The following is a 19,586-nucleotide window of genomic DNA, read 5'->3' as shown; positions in this document are numbered from 1 at the left end:
TTCCACAGCTGAGGAAGGAACAGGAGTGGAGGACTCGCCTGATCCGCCAGGTTTCCCCAGGGCTCTGTGCCCCCCTGAAACAGCGGGATCAAAGGAGGATCCTTCCCTGTCCCGGGATCCTCTGGGGAAGGGCCGGGGACCACACTGGACATCATTCTGGCTGCTGCTTCTCTGTCACCCTCTGTCATGGCAGCCAGGCAGGGCAGCGGGCACCTGAGCAACCTCGCCTGGTGCCTTTGGTGCCTGAAACCCATGGAGGCAGGACTGAAGGTTCGACACCCAGAGTTGGGGCATGGGGGGAGCCAAGTCCCACCAATCTTGGCTGGCTCGAGCATTGGCCTCTCCTTCATCCACAGCTCCAGGGCAGACAACCCCAGTGCAGCCCCTGTCTGCCTGCCAGAGAAAGGCAAAGCCCCAGGAGAGGCGGGGCAGTCAATTGTGCTGGATGCGCAGAACCAAAGTGGGGAAGAAGATCGAGAGACGTGGAGCCACAGACTCCCCCCCTTCCCCCCACCCCACAGCTCACCTCCTTGGGTGGGACCAGTGCGCATGCAGGATGAGTGGAGTTTGCGACCAACTTCAAAGTGAATGGGGCTGTTTGTGACTAAATGGGACCGAGAACATAGAGGGATGCAAGGGAACATGGAAATAATCTAGTCCAACCCCTTCCCAAGACACGAGTCCTTATACTTCATTCTCTTTGAGAGCTGTCAGTGATAGACATGAGGGAAATGGTGTGTGTGTGTGTGTGTGTGTGTGTGTGTGTGTGTGTGTGAGAGAGAGAGAGAGAGAGAGAGAGAGAGAGAGACAAAGAGAGAAAGAAAGAGAGAGAGAAAGAATGAGAAAGAGAAATAAGGAAAGTGAAAGAAAGAAAGTTGGAGAAAGAAGGTAGGAGGGAAGGAAGGAAGGAAGAGAAAGAAAGGAAGTGGGGGAGAGAGACACAAGAAAGAAGAAAAGAAGAAAGAAAGAGGAAGAGGAAGGAAAGAAAGAGGGAGGGAGAAAGCCTTCCCTAGAAGAATATATGGATGATATAATGAATGATGTTCTATTAGGGGATAATTTTCAAAGCTTTTTTGTTATTGCATCATATCTTTCAAAAATCCTGAAAGATATGCAGGAATAGTTAATACTTCAGAAGACAAGCTCAGGATCCAAAAATGGGGAATTACCTGTGGATTGGAAAAGAGCTGATGTGGTTTCCAAAAAAGGTAGGAGTAAAACAGACCCAGGAAACTACAGACCAATCATCCTAACGTCAATACCTGAGAAGATACTGGAAAAGATAATCAAAAAACAGATCTGTGAACATCTAGAAATAAAGTTATAACTAAAAGCCAGAATGGGTTTGTTAAAAATAGATCATGCCAAACCAATCTTATTTCATACTCAATGAGTCATCCTTAATAGTACTACATCTACATGGAGGGAAGTAAGCAGTGGGGTACCAAAATGTTCTGTCTTGGCCCGGTATTCTTCAATATGTTCAGAAATGACTTAGATGAGGGAATAGAAGGAGAACTCATCAAATTTGCAGGTGATACGAAACTGACAGGAATAGTGAACAGAAGACAAGCTCAGGATCCAAAAAGATCTTGATAGTTGAACAATGGGATCTAGCCAAAAAAATGAAATTTAATGTGAAGAAAAGCAAAATTTTACATGTAGGTAGGAAAAATCAAAAGTATGAGTACAGACTGGGTAAAACTTGACTCAAAAACAGTAACTGTAAGAGAGACATTGGATTCCTAGTAGACAATCACTTAAATATGAGCCAGCAGTGTGCAGCAGCAGCCGAAAAAAACTAATAAAATCCTTGGTTGTATAAACAGAAGCATAGAATCAAAATCATGGAAAGTATTAGCACTGCTTTATAAAGGATTAGTAAGGTCACACCTGGACTACTGTAACCAGTTTTGGTCACCATATTACAAAAAGATTTTGAAACTTTGGAGAAAGTGCAAAGAAGAGCAAATAAAATGATTAAAGGCCTGGAGACAAAAGCATATGAAAAATGGTTGCAAGATTTGGGTTCGGCTAGTCTAGAGAAAAAGAAGGACCAGGAGGGACATAATAACAGTATTTCAGTATTTGAGAAGTTGCTACAAAGAGGAGGTGGTCATCTTATTTTCCAAAGCACCAGAGGGCAAGACAAGAAATAATGTATGGAAACTAATCAAGGAGAGAAGCAATCAGGAATTAAGGAGAAACTTCCTAATAGTGAGAATAATTAACCAGTGGAACTGCTTACTGTCAGAAGTTGTGGGTGCTTCATCACTGGAGATGTTTAAGAAGAGACTGGGCAGTCAGTTGTCTGAAATGATATAGGGTCTCCTGCTTGAGCAGGGGGTTGTACTAAAAAACCTAGATGGTCCCTTCTATCCTTATTCTGACTGATTGATTCTTCAGACCTTGTTATCTTATTTGTAATGAGTCTGGTAATATTTTTTTCAGTCTGCAAAATATGGAGAGGTGTGATGAATTGTCCATAGATTTGAATGATGAAAGCAGGATTTTTGCAGAATGATAAAACAGTACCACTCTCATCAAAATGAGCAGTAAAAGTGATACAAATAGTTTATTCTGTTGTTATGGGAGAATAAGTATCCAAAAGTAGCCCAATACCAGCAAAATTGTATTAATGCCAATTTAAAATATTTATACATTGCCTATGATATAATGGATCTTAGTTTCCTTTTAAAAATTACATTAAATATAGAATAAAATGCAACAAAGTAAACTTACATAACATGTAACAATAAATTAGTATTAAATGGCCAACTGGAATTGAGAAAAATTCAAGAGTTGGCACATTTTAAAACTGCTTCAGGGTAAGTGTTTAAAAAATGGGTAGTGTTCCCTGGCATTCAGCATGTTTCTTTATATCAAATTATCTTTTTGGCAAGTAGAGGTGCTTCCAAAGAAAGCAAAGAATTGCAGTCATCCACTATTTTTATATTAAGGAATATTAGTGGAGTTCATGAATGGGCCATATCTGTAACTGGATAATTTCCTCTACTATACTATCTCTAATAATTCTGTGGTAAATTGAAGTCTAAACCTATAAAGAGCAAATAAGTTGGGCCACCAATGAGATCCACATATATCTTCCTCTCAGCAGATACTAGATTGGCAATCTCTTGTGTAGCCAAGGGATCTGTTTTGGATAAACCAAGTAGCCTCTAAACATATAAGAAGTAAAATTTAATTGTTACTGGATAGCTCAGAAGTTTATGTGAAAATGTATAGTCATAAATACTGTGTAGAGCATGGGAGTGTCTGTGTATCTTCTACTGTAAGAATAAATTGGACAAAATTAAATTCAGAAGAAAGGACTTTCAAATGGCTCAAGTAAAAGAACATTCCCCCCCACATGCCTTTGTCTGGATTTACTGGTGAGGACAAATCTCTGTGCATGTTTAGTTTTCTCCCTGTAAGGAGTTCAATGGGAAAAATGCTCAGAAAATTCTAATATGTCTTCAAAATATCTCATTAACTACAGTGTAATGATTGCCAAGGATTACTGTGAAATATTTGGTCTTCCTTTCTACCATTAAGGGATCTGCTTTTATAAGTAATCTTCATTTTCAGATAGGCTCAAGGGTTTAATCCTTCTGCCCTTTTTGGAGCTTTTCAGTTGGCAGACACGGTCTCTGATCTAATTGTGTTGCAAATGTTCCATTAGAATTGCTAAAGAACTTGCCTATTGAAAAGAAATGGGTTGGATGGTTCCTATTTCAATACTGTTCCAATCTACACTTACTATTATGCTCCTTTTCAAGATGGGCAACCCCCGGAAGAAGAGCTTCAAAGATTTTCCACCAGGACCCAGGCCTTTGCCTGTTGTTGGAAACCTCCACAACAGGCAAAGAAACCTTAGCAGACAATGTTAGAGGTAATTATTTTTTTATCCTTTCCATTGAAGGGCAAAAATTGAAGCATTCTGTGACTTTTGTAAGCTATGGAAATGAAAACCTGCTTCGACCAAAGAGAAATGAGAGAAGAATGGAATGCTCTTATTAAATCAAATGGCTCATTCATTCCCTCCAAATATCACCTAGATCAGTGACAGGAAATATGTGTCTATCAGTTTCTTGATAATCAAATGAATAGCAACCACAGTCAGTCTGGCCAGTGGAGCAACATTCATCTCTAAAATAAACACTGAGGCATTGCCTTATATTTTTATAATATCTTATTTGTATTTCTATAGGTGGTGTATAATTTTATCTTTTCAATATTGTAAGCCACTCTGAGTCACCCACTGATAAGATAGGCAGCCAATACATTTAACAAAAAATAATTAAGTTAGAACATATCCTTAATAAAAATATCTCTGTTTCTCTCATACTTTCTTTTTTCCAGCTATCAAAACAGTATGGATCTGTATTCAAAATCCAACTGGGACCCCAGAAAATAGTGGTGCTAACAGGATATGAGACCATAAAGGAAGCTCTGATGAATAAGGCTGATGTGTTTGCTGAGAGGGGCCCTTTCCCCATATTTGATGAGTATTCAAAGGGTTTTGGTGAGGACCTTCATTTCATGTCAATACAGTTTGCAAACATATAACTATACAATGGAGAATCTGTGCCAACATCACCACAGGAGCAATAGAAATTAGAATTGACTGAAATTGGGAAAACGTACAAAGTGTGGGACTGGTATTCATAACACAGAAAGTGACTTCAACGGCTCTCTCAATCTCTGCTGTATGCTTAAGAAAGAATTTAGAATGCTTTGTAGTACAATGAAAATGCCAGCCAGAGATTGAGAGATTCTAAAATGAAATACCTAAAGGAGAACCAAAGAATCAGCTTGTATTACTAATCTGCAAGGGAGCATTTAGTACCCTAATTATGGAGGCTGCTTGGGTCAAGGACAGCCTCTTAGAGCTTGTAAATAAGTCCCAATATTGAGTTGAATGTAATGCAATCCATATTTCTTACAAGCACTAATTGACCTGGACCATTTGCACTATTTACACATTGTGTGTGTGTGTGTGTGTGCCTGAGATGATAGATCACATGTCCCTGGTATCTTGGAGGTCAGAAGATCCCTTAAGAGTCTTCCACATAAAAATACATATTTACTGTAACTTGTTTCACAATAATAACTGAAAGAGGTATCAGAAACACCAGAAAAATGAAAGTTTTTTTTAAATAACTAAAAAAGGAAAAGGAAAAACCATGTCAGAAACTAAATGTTGGAAGAAATTACAAAAAACAAAGGGAAATACGGCTCTGCTAAGATTTAGTGCTGTTTGTTAGATATTCTGGAATGATATTGTATATTCAATACAATAAACAATTGAATAAACATTGTATATTGTGGAATGAATGATCATATGGGATGGGTTTTATAAAGATGTATTTCTTTACTTTCTTCAAAAAGTGACTAGCCAGTTCTCTGAATTGGAATGGTCTCTGTAATCACTCTGTTAAGTGGATTTCTTCCTCAAACTCTTCCTCTAATGATTATCAGGATATTTTGTGGGCAAAGTTATTTATCTTTTTGCATGCATGATTTAGATCAGTGTTTCCTAATCAAGCCAACTTTTGAATGTATGTATTTCATCTCACAGAATTAGATGGGGAATTCTAGGAGTTGAAGTTCATATAGTTTAAAAATGCCAAGGCCGAGAAATACTGATTTAAGCAAACTGTAAGGCAACAAGACTTGAAAATTAACTAAATATTTAAGAAATGTTCCTTGGGTTTTAGAAGATCCAGAGGGATGATGGTAGGGAGTGCATTTTTTCATCATCGGTTGAAATTTTGCATATTTTTGTTTTTTCAGGAGTAGCTTTTTCCCATGGTGAGAACTGGAGAGTGATGAGGCGATTTATGTTAACCACCTTACGGGACTATGGGATGGGTAAGAGGTCCATGGAAAGCAGAATAACAAAAGTCTTAATATTCCAAATTTATATGGTCTTTTACATCATTTAAAATTTTGTCTGAAGGTTGAATCATTGTAACTGGACTATTTTTTGTTACTAGTTTGAGAGACATTTCGCTGCCCATCCAGATAGTTCCATCAGTCAGAGGAGGCCAGTTAGACAGAGAGTAATTACAATGTACCAACTCCTGCCACACTAAACTCAGGGGTTTCCTCCCCAAAGAGTGTTGCAATATGAAGATTAATCTCTTTATCCATTCACATCAACCAATTTATAAGACAATGAACTCAATAAGTCACTGTAACAATAGATTGATGCTAGAATCAAGACAATGAAATATAATGTTAATACTTATGATAATTTTATTTTTATTATATTTTGATGAAATTCCACATTTGATGTCTAGGAAAACCATTTGAATTCAGAGGAATTATGACTGCAGCTGTTGGCAATATCATAGTATCTATTTTACTTGGGAAGCGATATGACTATGAAGATCCAACATTTATTAAATTATTGAGCTTGACTACAGAAAATTTCAGGCTTTTGGGAAGCCCTCCAATGCGGGTAATTAACATTCATTTGAAAAGTATTAACAGTTCATTTATTGTATAGGAAAGACAGTGTGCCTTATTCAGGATTCACTGCAAGAACATTTGAAAGTTTTAATAAATTGGCACAGGCTTTCAGGAAGCCCTCCAATGCAGGTAATGATTACTCATTTGTAAAGTATTTACAGTTCATTTATTGTATAGGAAAGCAGTGTGAATTATTCAGGATTCACTGCAAAATTCAGAATCTAATGACTAATATTGAAAACCTTTTTTTTAAATGGTGCAGTCTTCCCACCATTCTTTCATTGATTATACAAGTATGTATGGAGGCATGTCAAATGTATAGATACTACATCCTGCTTGCAGTGGAAATTTGGTGCAATTTTGGTTCTATTCCCCAGTCAACTTACTGGGAAATAATAAGAAAGAAAAATGTGGTTCAATCACTAAGAACAAAAGGATTAAAATGTATAGGTTAATGAGAACAATACAATATCAGCAATTATATACCACTCCACAGTGCTTTACAGAACACTCTGGGCAGTTTACAATATCAAGCACCTTGCCCCCAACAACCTGAGACCTCATTTTACTGACCTCGGAAGGATGGGAGGCTAAGTCAACCTTGGGCCCTGTCAGGATCGAACTCCTGGCTATGGGCAGGGTTAGACTGCAATACTGCATTCTAACCACTGCATCATCATGGCTACGTATATCTATGGCAGGCCTTCCAAAATTCTACACCAAAGAAATTAGAAAGCCCGTATCTATTGTAACATGTGAGCAGACATCATTTGAGAGGCCTATCAGAATCTATATTCTAGGTGACTTCTTTTTTATATGTTTCAGCTATGTAACATATTTCCTATGCTTGGCTATTTTTTTGCCACTCGTAAGAAAGTCCTGAATAACCAAAAGGAATTGTATGCTTTCATCAATGAAAACTTCATCCAATGTTTCAACAATCTGGATGAAAATGACACAAGAAACTTTATTGATTCATATCTCGTAAAACAGCAACAGGTAATGAAATGTGCTAGAAATGGCAGCTTGAAGTTTTCCATCAAATTGCAGAAATGAATTTGTAAATGGAAACACATGCACTTGTCAAGAATTTTTATTATAGAAGAGAACAAACTTAGCAAATTGCCAATGGTCTCCAAAAATTGAGCAATCATTCATTTTGCCTGATTTTTACACTCTAATTTTGAAAAGTTTGTATTATGGTCACTAACCAGGACTACTGCAGTTACCAATCACCACTTAGCCTAGTTAAGTATTCTTAATACTTGATGACCCCAGGATAATAATAGTCCAGAACTCACAATTTCCCAGTTTCTACCTAATGCCTTAACCACTACACCAAACTGGTTCTCTACTTACACTTATGCATACCTTGTGTAATGATTTATTTACATATATAAATAACATACAATGCAGATATAGAAGCTGATAGTCATTCAGTCATTCACTGAACTGACTGATTCACTCACTCACTCGAGAGAGAAGTAATGGGATTAATCTTTTCCAATGATGGTTATGAGATTGAAGGTAATAAAAAGTAAGAAATGTGTGTGGAAGTGTAACCTCCTAAAAAGAGGATACAAATAAATAGTTGGTAGTTTTTAAGAATTTTGAACTCCAGTGTGAGTTTGTTTAAAAAGTTGGTTACATTAACCTTTTTTTCAAGGCATTTGGCATTCACTCCTCCTGTCAAACTGTTTATAACATTCTCTTTGCCCATGTAGAAAATCTCCTCAACCTAGCTGAGACTAAGCATTCAAACTCATTGAATTCATTATGAATTCAAATGGTCTGAGTTGGGAACTATTTTAGCCTTTAACTTTGCATACTTCTAAAGCAAGTCATTTTATTACATTTTTTTTTACAAAGCAAATTATAAAAATTCCAGAGAAGGCTGCTTTGTCTTTGCAATGTGTTCTGGAGTGCACTTTTTTAGAACCACTTTTAAAACCGTTCTTTCTTTTAATTCTAGGAAAGGAAGACTCAAAACAATGGGTATTTTAACCATAAAAATCTAGAAGAGTCTGTGATGAATCTATTCGTGGCTGGTGTGGAAACAATCTCAAGCACTCTATTTTGGGCCTTTACTCTAATGATGAAGTACCCTTTAATTCAGAGTAAGTGCTTTACAATTTGTTAGTTTCCATTATTTTAGTACATCTTGATTTCAGGTAGGAAATATTAGATGTGGTATAACTAAATTACAGTGACCTTGGTAATGCCTAAATAAAGGGGGCAAAAAAGATAAATAATTCTACTTCTTATTTTGTGGAGTGATTTAAATCATGAATAAGCACAAATGGAACACCTGGCTACAGCAATTTAAAGCAATTGCAATGCATCATTTCTAGAGTTTGCATCCCTCTCTGTGCTCTGGACCATGCTATAGGTCTAGAACAGGGGTATCAAACTCAATTTCATTGAGGGCTGCATCAGGGTTATGGTTGACCTTGGGGGGGGGGCAGGGTGTGTGGCCAGAGGGATGTGGGTGGGTGGGCGTTGCCAGCTTTCTGCCTCCTTCTCATTCCCATCTTCCTCCTTCCCTCCCTCCATCCCACCCTCCCTTCCCTTCCCCTCCCCTCCTCTAACTCTTCTCTCCTTCTCCTTCCCATCTCCTTCCTTCCTTCTCCTTCCCTCCTACTTCTCCTCCCCTCCTTCTTCTCTCCCCTTCTCCTTCCCATATTCTCCCTCCCTCCCTTTCCCTCCCCTTCTCTCCTTTTCACTCCTATCTCCTCCCTCCCTCCCTACTTTCCCCTCCCCTTCTTCTTCTCTCCCCCTTCTCCTTCCCATCTCCTCCATCCCTTTCTTCCTTCACCTCCCCTTCTCTCCTTCTCATTCCCATTTCCTCCCTTCCTTCCTCACTTCCCCTCCCCTTTTCTGCTTCTCATTCCCATCTCCTTTCTTCCTTCCTTTTAGCTACTGGAAAATGATGATGGTACAAGAAGTCAACATCTAAGGTCTCAAACTACAAGCATTATATTATCTATAATATGTATAGCCTGCTCAAACGAAAAGAGACTCCAATCAGGGCACATCTAATGAATTAACTATGCACCATCAGTTTCCAGAGGAAATCTGCCCACTGTACACATCCTTATAATTTAATATTTCCAAGCGTTAGCACCATATCCAACACACTGAGAATATCTTACTAGATGTCGTTGTTTATTATCTCAGAAAAGATCCAAGAAGAAATATCAAATATTGTTGGATATGCTCAGCCAAGAGCCGAACACCGAACAAAGATGCACTACACAGATGCTGTAGTCCATGAAGTTCAAAGATATGCTGATGTTGTTCCCTTAAATGTACCACATGCAACAACAGTGGATATTAACTTTAAGGGCTATTTCATTCCGAAGGTGATGTATCTATATTGTTCTCTTTCTAGTCCTAACTAGTTACATTCAGTCCATTTATTACAGTACAGCAATAAACGATCTTTAAAAGCTTTCATAAATCACTTGCCACAGACTCTATTAATTTTAGGAATATAGTAATTTTAAATATTTGCTTTAATTCAAACTCTATGGAGGCACAAGCTTGCATACAGATAGAATAGAGTGTACATTGCAAGGGAGAACTATATTAATCTATGATAGCCGCCCAAAATCATATGATTTTGGGGGGCTATCATAGACTAATATAGTTCTCCCCTGCAATGTACACTCTATTCTATCTGTATGCATATATACATACATACATACATACATACATACATACATACATACATACATACATACATACATACATGCTGGTCTTGTTGTATTCGGGTCTTTTCCTGTGTAACATTAAGATTGTCTTGGCAACATTTCGGCGAGGTCTCACTCGCCATCTTCAGGCTGGTGTTTTCGGCTTTGTGTTTGTGTGAGTAAAGTATGGTCGGAGCTGCCGTCTTTCTTTCTTTTTTTTTTTTTTAAAAAAGAATTTTATTGATTTTTAAACATTTATGGGAAAGGGTAAGTGGATATACAAAAATTTCGGTAGCTCCATTGTGCTAGAGATAGAAATCTCCCCAAATCTCACAACTTTTACAGAAAAGAAAAAACAAAAGATAAAATATAAGCAGAAACAGCGTCTTGTTATACATTGTATAAACCATGAGTTCAATCATCTCTTTTGCCACTTTCTAGTATATCAACAATTACAATGATATTTCAAATACATTTATTTTTGTGACCTGAGTCTTTTCGATATTGCTCCCTCCCCCCTGTCTTCAGGCGGAGCCGCAGCCCCTCCCTCCTTCATATCTTGTGTATTATCACCTTTTTCACTACCTCTTATATTTTTGTCTTCTAGGAGGGTACTATGTTTTTTAATGAAGGCCTCTGCCTCCACAACTGTGTTAATTCTAATTCTGTTTCCCTCCCAGAAGATCAACATTCCTTCTGGCAATAACCATCTAAACCAAATTCCTTTATTATATAATTTCTTTGATAAGGAGGAATACTTCCTCCTCTTATCTCTTATTTTTTTCAGAATTTGCTTAAGAATGGTAATTTCTTTGTCTTTATATTTTAGTGCCCCCCCCTTTGGGCCCCTAGCACCTCATCCCTCGTGGTCTTCCTAAGAAATTTAACATGTACATGGAACATTATGTGTTCTGGCATATGCTGAGTTAATCCTGTAAACCAGATCCATATCCCACCACACCTGTTCTTTATCTCTCTTAATATATTCTGCTAAGATTGTACTCATAATATCCTTAAAGTCTTCATCTTCTGTCTCTGGTAGGTTCTGGAATCTGAGAAAAAAGGACATTCTTTCAAGTTCTATCTTTACCATAAATTTTTCCAATTCTCTATTCCCCTTCTGGACTGCCTTAACCTCCTCCCCAGCCCGACCGCACCCTCCTCCGGCACACCGATTCTTTGTTTATTTTCTGTTGTTTGCTGCTGTACACCTCTGAACTCTTCTTTAAAATCTGCCACCTCTTTTTTCAACTCATTTTGTCCCTTCATAAGAGCCTGGAACATTTGGATAACAGATAAATCTTTTGAACTCTCTCCAGTCCCTTCTTGTTGTAAAAATGATGGAATTTTTGTCTGTTGAGTCATTGGGCTGGATGTAGAGGAGGTAGGTGCCAAGGCTGCCTTGCCTGAAGGTGGTTTTCTGGGCCCCATTTGTCTGAGTTCAGGGATGACTGTAAATCTTTTGCAAAAGAAATGGCGTCTGTGGAGCATGCAGCTGGGTGAGTCCGAGAAGACAGGCAAGTCCAAAAGTGAAAGATAATCCTCAATCACAGTTCCAAGCCCCCCAAAAAATATCAAATAATCCAAATCCAGAAAGACCACATAACAAGAGGAGCTCCAGGAGTCCTTCAGGGGGGAGTAGTAATATAAAGCAGGAATTTCTTCAAAAGTAGTTTCAAAAGGCAAATTTCATTTATAAGTGCGAAGAAGAAGACGGAAGCAGGCCATCTTGGCTCCCCCTTTCACAGGAACCAAGGAGCAGAACATCAAAAGTTTCCATACAGTTTTTAAAGCAGCTCAGCAATCACCTCTTGAAGTAGTGATATAAATATTTCTCACATAGTTAGTGCAAGTGACTAATTCAACTGTTGCTCTCTCTCTCCATTCCGAGATTGAGAGATAGTCCAAATGCTGCTTTAACCGAGGGGGGTGAAAGAACCCCCCCTCCAATCTTCCAACTTCAAATAGATTGAATCCACAACTTACAAAAGACTGCTGCTCATAAGTTAAAGAAGGTTAGAGAGATTGGAGCAAATCTCTCACCTCCAGCACTTTAGCCACTACTTCTGATTAATTGCTTCCTTCCGGAGTCCATTCAGCGAAGGTGCAGGCAGCAGACTGCTGTGCTATGCACCCCCCCTCGCTCCTCGGCAGACGCCCAGCATCCGTCGCCTTCGGAAACCGGAAGCGATCTGGAGCTGCCGTCTTTCTATAAATCTTGGTGGGAGGGTGTGGAGTGCTGGATTGATTGGCTGTGTAGTTGTATCATGATTGGTAGATTGTCCGTTGTTGTTCTGTGTTGTAATGGCGTGGGTGGTGGGTGAGGCTCATTTGTTGATTAGGGCTGGTTTCCAGATGTCTGGTAGGTGGGAGGTATCATCACTGGTATTCATGTTGTGTGGGTGTTTCTCTATTTTGATAGCTTCCATAATTATTCTCTTGTTGAAATGTTCAGTTTTGGAGATTAATTTGGTTCCTTCAAAATCAATTTCATGTCCTGTAGCTTTAAGGTGCTGGAAAAGGGAGGAAGTTTTTTCTTTTTTTTTCTTACTGTGTTCTTGTGTTCTGTGATGCCTGCATTTATTCTCCTATTAGTTTGTCCTATGTATGTTGCAGGGCAGATTTTGCATGACATTTCATAGACTCCTTGGTTTTCTAGCTGGATTTTGTCTTTGGGGTTTCTTAAGATGTTGGCTATTTTTTGGTCAGTGTTGAAGGCTGTCTTAATATTGTGTTTGTGGAGATTTTTGCTGATTTTATCTGTGGTGCCTTTGATGTAAGGGAGGAGGGCAATGCCGTTGTCCTGTTCTGTGTCTCGGTTCTTGGGGGGAGTCTCTCTTTGGATTAGGTTGGTAATTGTTTTTCTTTGGAATCCGTTGGAGATTAATACGTTTGTGAGAGTATGTAATTTAGTTTTCAGGTGGTCTTTGTCAGCTAAGCATTTGGTTCTGGAGATGAGGGTCTTGGCTACAGAGTTGATCTGTGCAGGGTGGTGATGGGATTGTGCATTTAGGTAGCAGTTGGTGTTTGTTTTTTTCTGGTAGATGGTGTGTCCTAGGGAGCCATTGGGTTTTTTGTAGATTAGGACACCCAGAAAGGGAAGTTGGTTGTTAGCTTCTATTTCCATAGTGAATTGTATTTTGGGGTGTAGGCTGTTGAGATGTGTGAGGAAGTTGTCCAGTTGTTCTTTCCCATGTGGCCAAATTACGAAAGTGTCATCTACATATCTAATCCAGAGTTTGGGTTTGTGTTCAGATTTATCTAAGGCGTTAGTTTCAAAATGTTCCATGTATAAGTTTGCAATGACAGGTGAGAAGGGTGATCCCATGGGTGTTCCTTCTATCTGTTTGTATCTTTGTCCATTATGGATGAAGTATGTGTTGGTTAGGCAGTGGTTGGTCAGGTCCAGGATGTGTTTAGGGGGGTTGTATTTGTTCTGGATAGCTGTCAAGGCTTCTTTTATAGGCACTTGGGTGAAGAGGGATATGACATCAAAGCTCACGAGTAGGTCGCTAGGTTGTAGGTTTTGTTTCTTTATTGTTTCTATGAAGTGGAGTGAGTTTTGTACATGTGAGGTGATGGATTCTGTGTAGGGGTGGAGTTGTTTGGTGAGGAATTTGGCAAGATTCTGTAGAGGTGAGTCTATGGAGCTGACTATGGTCTGAGTGGTATTCCTTCTTTGTGTATCTTGGGGAGGCCATAGAGTTTGGGGTATCTAGAAGATTTCTCTCTGGGGATGATTCTTTGCTGGATCTCTTCAATGATGGGAGAGGCTTTTATTTTGGATTTGGTGGGTTTTTTCCAGGTAGGTGGTGGTGTCTGTATTTAGAGGTTTGTAAGCAGGGTCTTGGAGTAGGTTGGATAGTTTGGCTTGGTAGTCACACATATTCATTACCACTGTGGCATTACCTTTGTCTGCTGGGAGAATGATTATGTTGTTGTCTTTCCTCAGGTTGGTGAGTGCTTTTTGTTCTTCTTGCTGTAAGTTGCTTCTGGGTGGATTGCTGGAGCAAATGAAATTGGTGATTGCAAGTCTGATTTTATTGGCTTCATCTGGGTTGATTTTGGTGAGTGTAGCTTCAACTCTGCATATGATGTCTTCAATGGGGATGCGTTTAAGGGCGACTGCAAAATTGAATCCTTTGGAAAGGACATTGGTTTCAGCTGTGGTGAGGGTTCTGTCTGATGTGTTGTGTACTCTTTGTTTCATGAGTTGCTGTGGAGGGGAGTTGGGCTTCTGTTGTTTTTCTAGTCTGGAGTTTGTTGGTGTGTGTGTCTGTCTTGCAGGAGGTTTCTGTTTCGGCTCTCCAGAGGGCTAGTTGTTTGGATTTGTCCCAGAGTGCTGCGTGGATTTTGTTGCTGAGTTTGAGGTGAAGAGTGAGTAGGTCCTGGTTGGTTTGGTCATTCTCCCAGCAGACAAAGGTAACACCACAGTGATGATGAACACGGAGCTCCGACCACACTTTAAGCCCAAAACACCAGCCTGAAGATGACGAGTGAGACCTCACCTAAACGTTGCCAAGAGAATCTCAATCTTACATGGGAAAAGACCCGAATACAACAAGACCAGCATACCTACACCCATGAAAATCTATGAAAACAAACAAATATGTATGTATGTATGTATGTATGTATGTATGTATGTATGTATGTATATACACATATATAGATTTTTGTGCTTGCAATCCAGCACAAATGTCTATAATTAATCCATTTTATTGTTGCAAGTAGAAACAAAGACCCAGATAATTCAACAATTAAAAAATACAGTTTTCAAATTAGGTGATTGGGGAGAATAGGTCCTCTAAGTACCACATTGAAAATTTCAGGATTATGCAATAACGTGGTGCATTATGTAGCAGCTTGATTTCTAAATTATCCATTGCTTTCTCTTTATAGAGAAAGGTTCCCTTGCTGACCTCTGTGGTTCCCTTGCTGACCTCTGTGCTCCACGATGAATCTCAGTGGGAGAAACCTCACGACTTCTACCCTGAGCATTTTCTCAACACTGAAGGAAAATTTGTCAAAAGAAATCCATTCATGCCTTTCTCTGCAGGTAGCCATTTTTAAAAATAAATTATGAATCAAATTATAGTTAGCTTTTTTCTCTGACTAAAATCTCCCAAAGAGGATAATGGTGAAAGAATTAATGCACAATACCATTTAGGTTTTATTCTGCTCCAAGTCCCTGTTACATACTGGCTCAGATGTCATCCAGGTTAACAAGGACCGTGGTGCGTTTTATACACTGAATACAGCATTTTTAGCCTCCTGAAACCCTGCCCCCTTTGCAAAAATGGCCATGCATAGCTGTTAGGAGGCTTCTAGAGTGCTCCTGGGGCTGGGGAGGGCATATATGAGCAAAAAAAGGGCCATAGTTTGCTCTTTTTTGCCCCCCCAGCCCCCAGGAGCACTCTACAAGCCTCCTTAAGGCTATGCATGCTCTCTTTTTTTGACAAAAATGGGCCCATTTTCATGAAAAACAGGCCATTTTTGGGAGATCTGCAGAGTGCAAAAACTTTTTTTAAAATTTGCCTCTTGGTGCGTCTTATACTCTGAAAAATATGGTACATCAGATGGTTGAAGAAGAAAAAGAGACTTTGGAAGAATATTTGAAAGACAATGAAGAAGATGCACCAGGAAAGCTGAATTAATACTGGACAGACCAAACTGGCCTACAAGAAAGACCAAACAAGGAACAGAATGGAGGCATGGGAAGACAAAGCAGTACATAGCTAGTATATATAATTCTGGCTGCACAAACCAAGCCTTAAGGACAAATGCATACAAAGTCAGAATTGAGAAGATAGTAACAGACAGTAAGTGCCACCTCTGCAAAGAAACTGAAGAAACAGTGGACCACCTGGTTATCTGCTGTAAGAAGATTGCACAGACTGATTACAAGCAGCGGGCATGACAAAGTAGGAACAATGGTGCATTGTAAGATCTGCAAGAAATATCATTTGCCTGCAAGCAAGATTAAAATAAGAAAGTCACAGAAAATGAAGAAGTTAAATTGCTCTGGAACTTTTAGAATTGAAACAGAGAGGCACCTTTCACAAAGCACCTCAGACTTAACAGTTGTCAATAAGAAAGGCAAAAAAGTCTGGATAGTGGATGTGACAATGCCTGGAGGCAGCAGAAGAGAAGAGAAAGAATTGAAGAAGATAACAAAATATAAAGACTTACAAATGGAAATAGAACAACTGTAGCAAAAGCAAGCAAGTGTAATACCAATAGTAATAGGTTCCTTGGATGCAATCCCAAAACAACTGGAGCAACACTTGAACACCATTGACACTGACAAATGCACAATCAGTCAATTTCAAAAGGTGGCTTTACAGGGAACAGCTTCCTTCCTGGAACTATACATACCCAGATTAACTTCTGATTAGTTTAGGTGATTTTAACAAATGTAACGTAAGGAAAGAGTTACCAAAATATTGGTCTTGCACCTGCTTAAAGACAAAGACTTAAAACCATAAAACCAACAATTAAATCAGTGAGGACCTGGACTGAGGAGGCAAAGCTAAAGCTACAGGCTTGCCTTGACTGCACTGACTGGAATATTTTTGAAGATACCTCTGCAGACTTGGATGAACTTACAAATACTGTAACATAATAGGTCAGTTTTTGTGAAGACCTATGTGTGCCGACCAGAAACCTGTGAATATACAGTATCAATAAACCTTAGTTCACAGCTAAACTTAAGCACTACATTGTACCAAAGAGGAAGCCTCCAGAAAAGGCAAGAGAATGCTGTAGAATCAGGCCAGAAACGCAGGGGTGGTTTTCATTTACCACATTTTTTGGAGTATAAGATGCACCAGAGTATAAGACACACCAAGGTTTTGAAGAGGCAAATTTTAAAAAAGTTTTTGCACTCTGCAAACATCCCCAAAATGGTCCACTTTTTGCAAAAACGGGTCCATTTTTTTTAAAATCAAAAAGGGTATGGATAGCCTTTAGGAGGCTTATGCAGTGCTGCTGAAGGCTGGGGGGGGGGGGGTAAAACTGAGCAAAAAAGGATGCATTTTTTGCTCATTTCTGCCTTCCCCAGCCCCCAGGATCACTCTGAAAGCTGCTAAAAGCTATGCAAGGCCATTTTGGTGAAGGGGGCGGGGTTTCATGAGGCAAAAATGCTGTATTCAGTGTATAAGATGCACTCAGATTTTCAGCCTCTTTTTTGAGGGGGAAAAGGTGGCTTCTTATACTCCGAAAAATATGGTACCTTCCCAACCGGTTCGTGCATAAGTGCACCAGCATGCCTAACGTCCCTGTGCTAATGTCCCCATTTAGTTGTATCCATTTCCTGTTTTTATTCATGCTTATTCTTATTCCTGTTATCTTGCACATGAGTGACAAAATAACTAACTAACTAACTAATTAACTAAATAAATAAATAAAATGTGTGCATGAACCATTCTCTTCTCTTCTCTTCTCTTCTCTTCTCTTCTCTTCTATTCTATTCTATTCTATTCTATTCTATTCTATTCCAGTAGTAGTAGTAGTGGTGGTAGTAGTAGTATGGGTAAGAGTCTTCCAAGGGGACTCACTTTTGCCACTACTGTTCAACGTTGCATTAATTCCACTGACAATAATCCTACAAAACACAAAACTGGAATTCCAAATCCAGTGACATTAATTCCACTGACAAAGTTGAAACTGTTTCACATTTAATATGTCAGTGCAGCAAAATTGTGCAAACTGATTACAAAGCTAGACATGACTGAGTTGCTAAATTAATTCACTGGTCATTATGTAAAAATACGACTTACTTGTATCCGAAAAGTCATGGGAACATGAAGTGGAAAAAGTTGTCGAAAATGAGAAGGTGAAGATCTTGTGGGACATCCAAATACAGATAGACCATCATTTGGAACACAACATGCCAGATATCACAGTTGTCAAAAAATGAAGTGTACAATTTATTGATATTGCTGTACCAGGAGATGCCAGAGTCGAAGAAAAAGAACTGGAAAAAATCATGAAATATTGCAACCTGGCCATCAAAATTACGTAATTATGGAGGAAACATGTAACAGTGATATTCATTGTCATCGGGACACTTGGTACCCTGTCCATAAAATACATCAAGAAATTGCAGCTTCCTGCAATAACACCAGCGGAACTGCAAAAAACTGTGCTACTCAGAACATCGTGCATTTTAAGAAGATATTAGTTGATACCTAGGATACTGTCAGCAACCTGTATCAACCATCAGCACCAGTCAATGATATTTGTGATACATTTTAAATGTTCAGTTCACTGAGTTTCATGTTTAATAATAATAGTAATAATAATTTTATCAATTTATTTATTGAATTATTGACACACTCCTGAGATCCATTATAAGGATGTCCTTAGTGGCAACTGATCAGCATTATTTTTCTGTATGATTAGTCAGTAAGGTCTCAATTTTATAATGAACTCTCAAACCAATGTGTCAGAAGAATGGTGAACTCTCAAACCAATGTGTCACAAGAAGAATAAAATGTTATTAACAAAATTAATAATCCTGTTCCTTGTTACAGGTCGAAGAATATGTCCAGGTGAGAGCCTTGCCAAAACGGAAATATTTATGTTCTTTACTTGTCTTCTTCAGAAATTCACCCTTCAACCAGCTCCTGGATTATCAAAAGAAGACCTGGATATGACCCTTACAGTTGGGATTACTACACCCCCCAATACTTACACATTATGTGCTCTCCCATGTTCTTAAGAGTAGGAACATTTAGTGATTCATTAATCTGAATTGCTCAGCTGCATCTGTCTCTCTCTTGGAGCCTTTTGGTGGCCTTTATTAATGCCTTCTCTGAAACATGAAAGGTAGCACATATCATTCTGATGAGTCCCATCAAATCAGTAGTAGACAAAGGATACATTAAAATGGGCTGTTAGGTATTGTATCAGTAACTATAAAGAACAATCAACAAACTGGTCCAATGATTTTGACCAATGATTACATTAAACTTGAAATCCTCTGACTGGCTTTCCATGTAGCATGGCTGCAGCATAAGGATGTGTTTTGTGTAAGTAGAAACAGTAATGGGGAAACAATAAATGTGAACTAACTTTAATTCCTCTTTTGCTTGTTACTTACTCACTATTGCTGTATTTTCCCACTTTACCAAAGATTAATCATAAAGCTTAGAGAGAAATTTGTTCCCCACATTATTTTGGGTTTCATGTCATCCTGAAAACAGGACTGTTTCCTGCTTCTCTTGCTTCACATCTGTGAAGTGAAATGATGGCCATCAAGGGGAACAGAAGGACAACTGTGAAGCCACTTACATTCATCCTGAAAGATGATAAGAATATCTCCAGATCAAATCAGTAGCTTGCACAGGAATGTAGTTTTCACATGTTCACTATTCTTATGTGTACATCAACATGCATGTCCATGTGTCCAAATAG

General features: G+C 38.8%; 1 protein-coding gene across 1 annotated transcript; it reads left to right on the top strand.

Moving 5' to 3' along the window:
* Positions 1-1,157: 1,157 nt before the first annotated feature.
* LOC309387392 (cytochrome P450 2K6-like) lies at positions 1,158-18,891 on the top strand (the record flags this gene model as incomplete). The annotated part of the gene is made up of 9 exons (XM_081943865.1): positions 1,158-1,208; positions 4,363-4,525; positions 5,797-5,874; positions 6,306-6,466; positions 7,303-7,476; positions 8,450-8,594; positions 9,655-9,839; positions 15,069-15,225; positions 18,704-18,891. The coding sequence occupies 9 exons, from the start codon at positions 1,158-1,160 to the stop codon at positions 18,889-18,891; spliced, it is 1,302 nt and encodes a 433-aa protein (XP_081799991.1).
* Positions 18,892-19,586: the final 695 nt, after the last annotated feature.

This window comes from Natrix helvetica (assembly GCF_964273705.1).
Source record: "Natrix helvetica genome assembly, chromosome: 2".
NCBI lineage: Eukaryota > Metazoa > Chordata > Lepidosauria > Squamata > Natricidae > Natrix > Natrix helvetica.
Note: the sequence above shows the minus strand (reverse complement) of the source record. Positions and strands in the feature narration are given on the sequence as shown.